Below are 12,363 nucleotides of genomic sequence, written 5' to 3' on the forward strand. Positions count from 1 at the left end.
ATAGGATTTCTTATATCAGTTCCATGAATCAGTCTTCCATATAAGGTTAAAGCAGAGTTTTCACCCTCAGGTTGCTGAAATTGCAGGATATTTGGAATGGAAATTAAACTCCTGACATACAGACTGAAATCTTATTTGGACATTTTATTCAATTTTGATGTGTATATTACAAAAACCACAACCCATAAAGGTTTGAATCGAGGAAGTATTTCCATTGAAGTCAAGGAATAGGAATACAGACTACAGGCATAAGAAAGTTAAGGTTATTTTCACTGAAAACACAAATCAACCCTTGTACAATTTCAGTTGCTAATTTTACAAACTTTTCAGTTCCTAGTTTCTTACTAGAAGCAGGTGTGTGTTTGCAGTCTAAAGACAAGCTGGAAGTAGCAGGCATTTTGTGACAAACCTGTATTGATCAATTTTCATCCAGAACAGATATCACAGATAGATTTTAATGACTTTCTGATGGTTAACTCTGGTAAATCTTCAAACTGTGATAGTCTTTATGAATGATTCTCCAAACACATGTTTTCTTTTCAAATTCTGTTACTATGAAATTAGAAAGACTTACTTTTTCAAGGTATTATATTTTTCTTAGTTGAGCAAATTACAAAATTATATTAATTTGTCTTGATTTTTTGCAGTATGTGAAGCGATACTTGTATTGGCTGAAAAATCTTTTCGTTCATGTGGCACACATACTTCTTTATAGATGCATTATGATTTAAATTTACAAACTGTCACCTAAAGTTAAACAATCAAAGTAGTGAGGTTTTGTTGTTTTCCCACTTCTTGCTGATCATCTCCGGCTCTTACTGATTTAGGAAGAACCTTTTCCTCTTTACTAATGAAAATCAGGATGCTCACTTAGCTCTCTTAATTCAAGCGATCCAGATCCAGAGATTCTTGTCTGCAAGTGGGAATGTTGTTATTTGAGGCTATGATATCTACTAGGGACTGCTGCCTGTGTGGATTAAGAGAAAGCATATTTTAAACCAGGTTTGGGCTGGTGGGGGCTAATGTGGTGGGAATGATGTGGTGCAGTTGGCGTGGGGAGAGTGGCATGGGTAGTTGGTGCTCTGCAGGTGGGAGTTGTTGGTTTGAGTTCTGGTATTGCTTCTTGAAGGCTTTCATCGTAAACATTTGCAAGACATCTTAAAGTTTCCAGTTGTTGACTAGCATTTAAATTACACTATAGCTGTTTGCAGCATGTTCTGATACTGTGCGAAGCATAAAATAGGAAAATGTATCTTATTTCATAGCACAATTACTCTCTAAAAGAGGTCAGTGTTGTTTGGAGGGGCGTTTCTCTTCTGCTGAACCTAGGCTGCATTCTGTGGAGAATTTACAACTAGATTGATGTACACACAACAAGAGGAAAAGGCGTATTTAGAGTCATTACAATGGTTATTACTCCTCTTCCCCCGAGATCTCATTAAGGCTTTTGTACTCGGGGTGCCTGCTCCCTTTGTGGCAGCCTGGAGCTTAGTCCCTCCGGACAGATGTGCTGCTTTCCTGCCCTCTCTCGGAAAGCCTTGGCACTCTTGGGTTCACCTCCCTGCGGCCAGTGGTTTTGTTTGGGGGATTTGTGAAGAGTGTGATCAGATTCGAATTTTATGAATTTGGGAATTTATTTATAATTGTGTCAGGGAGCTGAGATTCTGAATTTTGATTCTTTTTCTGAAATGTGGGCTGAAGCTTTCTTTTTTACTGCGGATATTGTAAAGGCCTTTTCTCTACAATTACTTTTATTTTGATAACTGAATTACTAAGGCAGTGGAAGCATGCATGTGAAAGCAGTTTATATTTCTAAAGTTACTTCAGTAACTCCAGTATTAAAAAATTGTGTTTGATTTTGGTGTTGCATAATAGTTTTTGTTGCTTTTGCTGCCACTTGCAGTGAGAATACCGAGTTTGGTGCTCTATGAGAAATACCAGTTCACTTTCTTCTATCTCCTTCCACCCAGTTTCTTTATCAGTATATCATCTTGTATATCTTGGAAATAAGTCATTTTAGAGTCATAATCATAGTCACAAATTCCTTCCTGGCCATTTCTCCCAGGTCACGTTTATGTATACTTCTGTAGGGGACTTTCTGTATGCAGTATCTCGCATGGATAGGCTTTGCTTTTGCTATTTCCTATAGGACAGCTCATTTTTTGACTGGATATTGTTCTGTCTGGGAGAAGACAATTTAAATACACTTGCAATCAGTCAGTGTGTTAAACAGAATATTGATTGTTGCTGGCATGTAGGTATTATTTCATACAAGGAATTTTATACCAATAATGTAATCAATTACTATTCTCTCTTTCAGGTTTAACGGATGAAAAAGTGAAGGCCTATCTTTCTCTTCACCCCCAGGTACTGGATGAGTTTGTGTCAGAAAGTGTAAGTGCGGAAACTGTGGAAAAATGGCTAAAAAGGAAAAATAACAGACAGGAAGGTAAGTCCTTTTTATTTGTGATTAATATTTAGCTTTGAACAGCTCAGTTCTTATTTTTAGATTTAAAAAGGAAACCTTGTTTTGGTAAAACTTGACTTTTATAATTTTATGTCTGGGTTCCACCATTTTTTGAAAGGCAAAAGAGGTCAACAGGCTTTTTTAATATTTTCAGCCTTTTGGCATTTCTATTTTGGAATATACTGGTATTCGTTTTGGAGGTTCAGTTTACCCATTTTGAGTTGCAAATACTATTCCACCAACCCGTAATATCTGTTACATTAGTTTATGTTTTGAGAACATAATTTGGTCTTCTTGGATCTAAAATTGGTAAGTTTTGGATTAAAATTATGCAGTATGTGCAGGATATAAGCCTCAGTAAGATACTGGATATACCATCTCAAAAGTTCCTAATTGCAGCACACATTAAGTCAATTTTAGATATGAACATTGACACAGAGGTTATAAAGCAGTGTGTTGAATTCTGGACGTATTTCTGTTGGGTTGCTTGAGGTATAATCCCTCACTAACTAGACCCGGAAAACTGTTCCTTATGAGTCGGCCTGGGTTGACAATGATCATAAATTTTGTAATGATCTTAAATTTTGTGGGATTATGTGCAAGCATAAAATTCATGCAATTCTAACAATGATTTGGAATGTACCAGGTAAAATGCAAAAGAGGAGATTACCAAGAAGCTGAGGAAACACTGATTTTACTCTGTATGTGCATTGCTCTGTGGCTGACTTCTAAGGTGCTTGGGGTTTAAGTTCTGGTGATAATTCCCATATTAAATAGAGGAGCTATTGCTACTTCCTAGAAGATAACTGAGTGTTTTCTGCAGAATTATTAAAAAAAAAATATAGTGGGCAAGGGACAAAAAAGGCTGTATCAAGCCAGATTTTTGGTGGTGATGATTATATATCTGATACAAAGGTGGCAGTACATTTTTGCTGGTGTAAAGAGGTTACCTAATGGAAGAGTAAAAGTATGTAGCAAAAGACCACCTGTTTACTACTTTCTTTGTGGTTTACAAACTGCAGCACTGCAGGATGGCTATTGTTACAATCCACAAATGCAATCAGAAACACGGTGTTATGAATCAAGTGAATAAGTCATGACAACGCTTTTTATAGACAGAAGAGAAAAAATACTTTGATGTTACCAGAAACAAATACTATTTATTTTAAAGACCTATGTTTCTGTGAAAACAATGGTTTTCTCTAAGGTGCTTGAAATCACTATAAGAAATGATCACTTGTTTGAAATGCAGTTTATAGTCTAGGTCAAGGATCTTGATCCTAAAACTGAATGAATGCTTTAGATAACATTTTGGCTTCAAGAGTCTTACATTGCTAAGTGGAATTTATTACTAGTTTCTCAAAGTTTCCCTTTTTTTTGGCAGGGGGGTAGTGACCTGAAAATACATATCTGTGAAAGTGCTCATCAAACTTTTTTGAGCCAACTACAAAAGAAAAGTAACTGCTGACCATTCTCTTAGTGAAGTTTTAACATGAATAGCTGCAACGGTGTGATTTGCCCATTGTTTCCTTAAACTTTGAAACTATTGTTTTATGGCTAACTCTCCCCAAACTGTTGAATTAACAGTGTGAAGCAATAGTTATGCCATTGTTATCATTCAGCGTTATATCTGTTATTGTCAAGCAGGTCTTTCTGCCTTCCCTGCTACTTCCCTTTTGCTGACAGTGATCTTTAAGGTGGCTGTATTTATTACACTAAAGGCAGTTACGCAGATGTGGCTTTTTTAGTGTTGGATTTTTAGATGAAAGTAGGCAGAAACAGATTTAAAACTACACTTGCCAAGTCAAAAAGAATAATTTGAATGCATTTTGTTTATAGAATGAAACAGGTACTGATTAGTCTTATCTGTGATTTTCTTCTAGAAAGATAAAGGCTACAGCTGTATAAAATGTCTCTAATAACAAAGCACCTTAATTTGTCAGAATGCAACATTTTTAGGAAACAAACTTGCTAGGTGATTTACTCAGTTTGCAGTATGTATGTACAAATCCTACTGCCTGAGTAATGGTGGCAGTGAGAAATGCAGAGAAGGTGGAACTGATTCTTTTGGTGTCAGCATGGATCTGTGGTGACTTAAAGTGAATATGTAGCCTAAGTCACTTTACATCAATAGCGGTATAATTTCCCCTCTATCCCTCTTGCTTTAATGTAGCCTACTTTAGAAATGTTCACATCATGTAATGTGATACAGACAGAAAAATAAGCTTTGTTTTTATTAGAAAGTTGCCAGGCAGGCGAAATGCTGTTTTGAGATCTCTGGCTTAGTGTCTGTACTCTTAATACATTGGTGACGCAAAACACTCATTAACCTATATGCAGAAATTGTGTCCTGCCTGATTTACAGGCATCCAGCTGTGTGTACTCTTCAGCCAGAAGGCAATGGGCCTGCAGCCAGGGTAGTTTTTCTGAATTTCATTAGCACGAACATAAACTGAAATGTCTGATTTTTAAATGAACCAAACTTTATCTGTTACTGAGATTCGCTGAATTAGTTACTTTAGATGGATTTTGTGGTTTGTTTTTTTTTTTTTTTTTAAACCCAAAGTATTAAAAAGGGAGGCAGTAAATACTGCAGTGTTGAAGGTATAACTATATCCCAAAATACCATGAGTTTTGTCATCAGTGAGTACCACATAAATCCTGTATCTATCACAGTAAATGTTAGATTGAAAGTTGCTCATGACAGGTTGATGGTGACCTACCTGGGTTTATAAGTTTGGGGTTTTGTTTGTTTTGGGGATGTGTGTTTGTTGTTTTGTTTTGGTTTTTGTTTTTGGGTGTTTTTTAAGTGTATTGGTGAAAACCTGCAAAAGTAGCTCTGGGAAGGAATGCTGCTCATACTGATGATATTTGGGTATTCACTGCAGCTTTTTGAACCCTGACTGTTATCTACCAATAAAATAGTGCTCAAAACACACCCAGGCCTTGTATTGTTACACAGCATTTCCAAACAACTCTATTTATAATAAACTAACACTTTAGTTTTAAATTTTTCACATCCGGATCATGGCTGAGTTAGGCAGGACTTTGAATGAAATTGGAGCACAAACTGGGCTGCTTCTCATGCAAAGTAGTTTTGATTAGTTCTTGCAAGCAAAATTTAACCAAGTAAGAGGGTGTCTTGATTAAAGAAACTGCTTTGATATTATAACTCTTCCTCAAACTTGTTTAAGTAGTAGCTATGGAAGAAGCTTGTTTACAGATTAAACCTACTGCTTGTAGTCTGAGGTCTGGTCTGTACTTCATGCATTATGGCCTAACGGGATGTTTTATGAAGTTTATAGATGAGAAAAACATCTTCATATAGACACAGTAAAAAGTGCCTTTGCATGTGTATCTAATCTTACCTGAGGTACTAGTTTACGTTATACCAATAAGATACATGATTTTGCTTTAAAGATTCATTAAGTTTACAGCTTGATAGAAGGAGATTTTTTTTCAGTGGACTTTAAGAGTTAATCTGCCAGAAGGAGATCTTTTCTTTTCCAGATGCCTAGATATAAACCCACAGAACTCACAAGATGTCTTCCATTTGTCCTCTTCCATATCATTCAAGCAAAAGTAACAGACGATGGCAGCAAGAGCCGTAAGATTATGGAAGTTTTAGGCTCTGCTGCATAGATCATCATCTCCCGACAAATTTCTCGGAAAAATATTTACGAACTCCAACCTTAATTATATTATTTGAAGCTTCACTGCCACAACAATAGAAAGAGGCTAAGCACATTGATTATAAGCCAGGTGCATGTCTTTTACCCTGCTCATACTGAATTTCACAGGTGTCTTTCCTAATTTTTTAATGGCATTTTTGTATAGGAAGGACAAAGTGTACTGACACAGAATTTCTACGTGGAAAGCTGACTATATTACCTCGTGCTCTGTGGGAACAAAGTTATCACTTCCCTAAGGGGATGGCCCTCATGTTCATCAAAGTGCATGATCATGTGCTTAATTACAGCTGAATCTGGACACATCAACAACAGCTTTATACATTATTTTCTTCCGGCAATGCTTGCCAAAACTACGTAAAGCTATGTATAGTAGGAACTTAAGATGCTTTGCTACCGTACAAATGCTGTTGTTAAGTAATTCTTAAATACAATTTAAAAAAATTTTTAAAATTCAGAATTGTATATAGCATAGTACATTCAATACACAATATGACACTGATTATGCACAGTCAGAAGTTACTGTCTGTTAAGTGCTGTGGACTTACAGCATTTACAGGAACCCAAAATTTTGTAATTGACCTGTATAAAAAAAAAAAAAAAAAAACAAAAGAAATGAGAAAATTAATTGCATAATATGATGTTAGTGTGATATTGCTGTAATGTTTATTCAGGATGTATAGTCCTCAAGAAGATATCACATAATTTTTCCTTTGAAAAACAATAGGATTGATTGTCTTAGGGTAAGTCCAAGGTATTGCTATCCTAATACTAATATTCCCATTTATGGACTTCATAATGTAATACTGTGCTGTAACCTGCTGTACATTCAAGCAAGAAGATAATGTATTATGTGACCAAAATATTTAGCATTTTCTGATATTTCCTTACATGAGTTGTTTAAATAGAAACATGAAATGACTTTTTAAGTAATTTTACATATATTCTCTTATGGTCTGTTAATTTTTCCTGTTGTGCTTTCCTGTATCCATTAATTTCCTGTCAGTGCTAAATAAGTGCTATTCGATAGATATTCTGTTGCTAATATGATGCAAATGATTAAATGAGTGTATTTGGTTGCTTCAGTTAAAGGACATTTGTGAACATTCAAAATACTTTTTCTTCTTTTTTATTTGTCATTACACAGTAAATCAGAGTGTATTCATTGCTACTTCTACGTAATTACTGTAAGCAGTCTGGCTGACTGCAGTAGTTCTTCATTAGTCATTTAAATACATGATTTTCTCATGGCAAATCTCATTCTTGTGTTGTTTCTTGTGAAGCAAATATGACAACTGTGTGCAGGTTCAGAATTCAGATTAAGCTCCAATTCTGTCCTTTTTTTAGCTCAGCCATTTAGCTTTTCACCCTTTCCCCCTTCCTTTCTACTATGTGCCCTAGAAGTGGGCAAAGATGGCAATCGGATTTTGTACACTGGATGGCTTTAAGTTTGGCAGAGGACTGGAAGCGGTTGTCTCTGCATACACTCATTTTAATTATTTGGAAAATCACCGTAGCTTCCCTTCGGCAAAAAATTGAGTAGGCTTCATGAGGAAAGACATCTGTGTAAAATCCCTCACCCACACGCTCCTTTAGGTCTTCACAATACACTTTTTTATACATATCTGTATATATGCTGTAACAATACCTATGATAGCTTTCAGTGGTCTAACCGAGCATAGAAAGGATAGATCTCTGTGCAGGTTTATTAAACACATTTCTTTTTCTTACTTTATAATCCATGCTGAGCTGAAGGTTTCATGGACTGAAATGGTTCTGGTGCCTGAGCTGGTTTGTTTAAGGCTGATACCTTCTCTGTGGTCTTTAGACAAAGAAGCTGTGTTTTCTTTTTAGTCTTTTTTTCTAGAGAATGGATTGGAGGAATAGGATCTGTGGCAAAAGACTTTGTCATACCCAGACTTTGAGACTATATACAGAGAGAGAATTTGTTTACTAGTCCTTTAAGGCTAATACTAAATGAAAAATTGTGCTAAGCCGCATCATTAAAATGTAAAAAAAAAAAAAAAAAAAAAAGTTCTGTGATCCAAAATAGACTGAAAATTGTTTCTTGTCTGGTGCCACAGTTTCAGATACTAAGATACCAGCACAACGTGCTTTAAAGTTTGCTACGGTCCTGTGAGAGAGATGGTAGTGAGTTCTGGAGAGATGTTGATGTGTGGCTCTATTTAGGGAGGAAGTCTGTACTTAAGTATTTATTGTTAAGCACTACTGAAGTACACATTTCTACAATAAATCGTAGTTATTCCTTTATTTGCTCTTTTAAATAGGTAATTCATTCCTGTTTTTAAGTGTTGCTGTGTAGAGGAATGTTATTTGCACTTTGGCTAAGGTTGTTAAATATGCAAAAGGATGGCTAACATGCATTTCCATAAGCAGGGATAGAATACATGAAAAGATAAATGTAAGCGGGAAGAGTATATGTATGCTAAATATGTCAGCTTTCTGCCAGAATTAAAAAGAAAAAAAATGGAGCCTATGCTTGATTTGTTCGTTTTTGAGGACTGCATTTCCATGCTAACTAATCAGAAATACCTGTTCTGTAGCATAGGGTAGTAGTTGTGGCACTCTAGATGAAGGATACTCAGAAGCTGGAGACTGTCACTGTTGTGATACTCCACAGCTTGCTGCAATTCTGACATCTCCCCAACCTAGGCAAGAGGAACTGATACGGCAGCATGTTAATGACCTCCTTGATCTATAATTAGGCTGTCTTTAATATTTCATTGATGCTGCAGACATGCTGCTGTTTCATTCTGATGCAGCCCTGCTGTGCTTACGTTTGTGATATCCAAGCAGGCAACAAATACTTGCCAAAAAGCAAGAGTGAATGTGGGAATGATTTGAGTAATGCGTGACTTGCACCATTGACAACATAGTAGTAGCTCTTAATGCTTCTTATTGCCAAATCCCACTATGTACATATTTTGACACGTTTCTTGCAGTTTTTTTTCTCAAAATAAGGCAGAAAGGATGAATCCTCCAGTCCCATTCCCCCCAGCACAAGTGGCATAATTGCTTACCCTGTTCATACTCTTCCCTCAGCATCTGCTAACGGCCAGTTGGAGACAAGATGGTGGGCTAGGTGATCTTGTTGGACTGAACCAGTGTAACTGTTATGATGCTGGCAGGTGCTACTTTTCTAGGATAGTATCCAGACTGATAAAAGCTGTCTTTATTGTGAATGTTTTTCTTAGAAAAGTTGCAATATCAGGGGGCTTGACTGCATAGACCCTGCTCCTCTGTGTATTTGGTATAGTCCTTAACTTCTGCAGAGATAAAACTGATCGGTAGACTTTTGTATGGAGTATTTTACAGGTTGGCATTTTTCATGTGTCTAGAAAGGTTATGTTAGTGTATCAGTATTTCAGAGGCAGACAGATGAAGTGAAGGCACTTCCCAGAGCTGTGGTAGAGCTCTACATGGGAATGCCATTTTAGTCCTGGTGATGAAAATGGCATACAACCGCCAATGGTACAGAGTAATTTTGGAGCTGATTTCTGGGGAGGCTGTTGTATTGTGCCATTGCTTTTAAAAAGTATTTTATCGCTGCATCACTTCCTGAAACAGTCAGTGTAATTGTCCAAGGTGAAATTTTTTCTTTCCTGTGTGTCCAGTTCAATGGGGTTTTTATTGTTTTCCCTGAGTTAGTCAGAAGAGAAACAGCTTAGTAGTGGGTTCATTCTGGCTGTGAAGATACTGAGGAAGAGTCAGTGAAAAAGTTTCTCTCTGTTGTGTTGTCAGGTTTTTACTTTGGGCAGAAAAAAGGTTAGTGGAAAGGATATGTAGGTCAGATAGATCTGGAATTGTGTTTATGTATTGATAGCACAGAAGTATTGAGCTGTGGCCTCTTGGTAGATAATACTGAGGTCTTGAGTGGTGATGATGTTTTTTGTTCAGTATGTGTCTTGATGTTGAAGCAGTTACTGGTTTTATTCTTTGTCATTTGAATGGCTGTCACTAGCAAACTCCAAACAACTGCAAAAGTAAGCCTGGTACATTAGTTGAATATGTTTGTGATTTTTATCTTCTAATTTGCTGAAGTACATGAGAGTTTATTGCCTGAATTGGTTTTTTGGGTGTTTTTTTTTTTTTTTTTTTTGGGTGGCTCAGGTGAAGGAGGTGATTCTTCTGTTTTTCTGGCGCTCTCCTGCATATTTAGAATTGTTTAGATGGTCAAAGATTTGCAGAGGGTAATCCTTTAATGATGAGATGTTTGGCCTTAGGAAGTAGATGTCACTGCTTGGTCTGAGTTCCCTCTTGAACTAATTATGTTAATCACATTATATCTAGAGCAATTATTCTCAACATGTACTTAAACTGATGTTTGTTGTGTGTTTGTTAGGCTTGAATTATGAGTTTTTATGGTTTTTTTCCGTCTACTCAAAAATACAGCTTCACTGAATCATTTTCTGCCCGTATCTGCTAGCTACATTAGAAAGTAAACAGACTGTGATTTTTGTCATTTCACAACCTTTCAAATACATTAGGGCATGAAGCTTCCTTTAGTGTCTTACTGAGAAACAGGTTTCCCAGTTTTCTTATTGTTTCTCATCAGTTTACATTTCGAACCTTTCCAGATTATCGAAGTCTTCTATAAAGTGTGGGCAGTGGAAGAGAGATAGCATTGCAATAACAGGTTCGTTAGTATTGTATGCAATACAAACTCATTTCACTGACATGTGAAGTCATGTCAAGACTTCACATGCAAGACAGTGCTCCTTAATGTTGCCTGGCCCTGCTGCTCTTTGTTTTCAGATTGTTTCCCTCCTGTATACGGCATCTTTGGTTTAGAGTGAAAATCAAGCAAGCAAAAGAAAAAAAAAAAATCTCTCAGTGATTGATGGAGAAGCTCCATTCTGATCACATATGTGGAGACTGTATACCGACGTTGCCAACACTTTTTAATAATGATTATTTATGTCGATGTAAGTTAACCTGTTTTACCTGCATTAAAATGGAGTAGGAATATTCCCATGGTCTGTAAGCTGGGAAAGCAATAAATAAGAACAAGGGAATAGTCATTAACTTTTATGGGACAGTAGCTTTTAAATCCAAGTATAAAAGTATTAACTTGGGAAGTGTTGGCTAGACAAGGCCTGTAATCAAACATTGACCAATAAGGATAAAAAGACAAAATGTAAAATAACTATATATGTTAGCATTGCTTGTTCTGTCCATTAAATGAGACTTGCCTCTTTGGTGAAAAGACAGTATGTGATCATGCAGTTTAATAGTCTGTTACACTACATGTACACAAACAAAGGATGAGTAACATATTTATTCATGGCTGTTCTGTATGCCAGTAGTGAAAACTCCATTTAGCAAAGTTCTTGATACCTTGTCCATATATAATATATGTGTAAAAATTCTGCCATCTCTTTTATCTCCCAGGAAGTACAGGAAGCCCTGAGGATGAGTGAAAATTCATCTTTTACTGTGGAGATGGCTAGTTGGATGTAAATGATAACACCATGCTCTATAAATGGATGATTTTATGTTTCTATGGGTGGAAATGAATAATATTTGTCTTAACCTCATATTGGCTATTAGTGAAGATTTTCAGCACAAAGTTTACTTCTGAAACTGCTCTGTTGTCTAATACTTTGAATTGAGATTGTAAAGACAGGAAAGTAAAGCAGAGATGTCAGTATATTCATAGTATGGGCTTAGTGAAGACTATCAGTTTTCGGTGTGTCATCCTATTGTGATTTAGCTCATGATAATGGTAATTCAGTTACTTTATCCTTCAAAGTATCTATGATTAGAGTTTTAGACTAGTTGTCCTGTGCTTGTCTATCAGATTTAGTGCGGCTGATTCAAAGAGTGTCCTTTTCATGGTGAGTCATAGATACTTTATTTGTCCTGGTGGTCATTGGTAGGTCAAGTACTTGGAAGAAGTAGCTTTGTCCAAAAATTACTTCTTCATACTATGCGTAGTGAAATAAATCCTGGTAATTAACTTTCAACTAGACTATAATAAACTACTTTTTTTGCATGTTTTATAAATGCATGTTAAATTACATTCCCACTTCATTCAGCAAGAGGAAGGCCTAAGCATGACTTCATTCCCATTGGTTTACTGCTATACATTCCCTAACTTATTGCTTCAGGTGATGATACGTGTTTAAGTGAGCTATAGGAGGGAGACATGTGTTGCACATAAATGAACACTGCTACCTTTGTTTA

At 36.3% G+C, this 12,363-nt stretch overlaps 1 protein-coding gene across 1 annotated transcript in view; it reads left to right on the forward strand.

Annotated features, from left to right (window-relative positions):
- Positions 1-12,363, forward strand: part of PDE10A (phosphodiesterase 10A) — a 197,001-nt gene that overhangs the window by 82,708 nt on the left and 101,930 nt on the right. The window contains exon 2 of the mRNA XM_075707658.1: positions 2,321-2,449. Within this exon, the coding sequence (XP_075563773.1) occupies positions 2,321-2,449 (129 nt within the window). The remainder of the gene's footprint in view (positions 1-2,320; positions 2,450-12,363) is intronic.

Source organism: Pelecanus crispus, chromosome 3 (genome assembly GCF_030463565.1).
Source record: "Pelecanus crispus isolate bPelCri1 chromosome 3, bPelCri1.pri, whole genome shotgun sequence".
Lineage (NCBI taxonomy): Eukaryota > Metazoa > Chordata > Aves > Pelecaniformes > Pelecanidae > Pelecanus > Pelecanus crispus.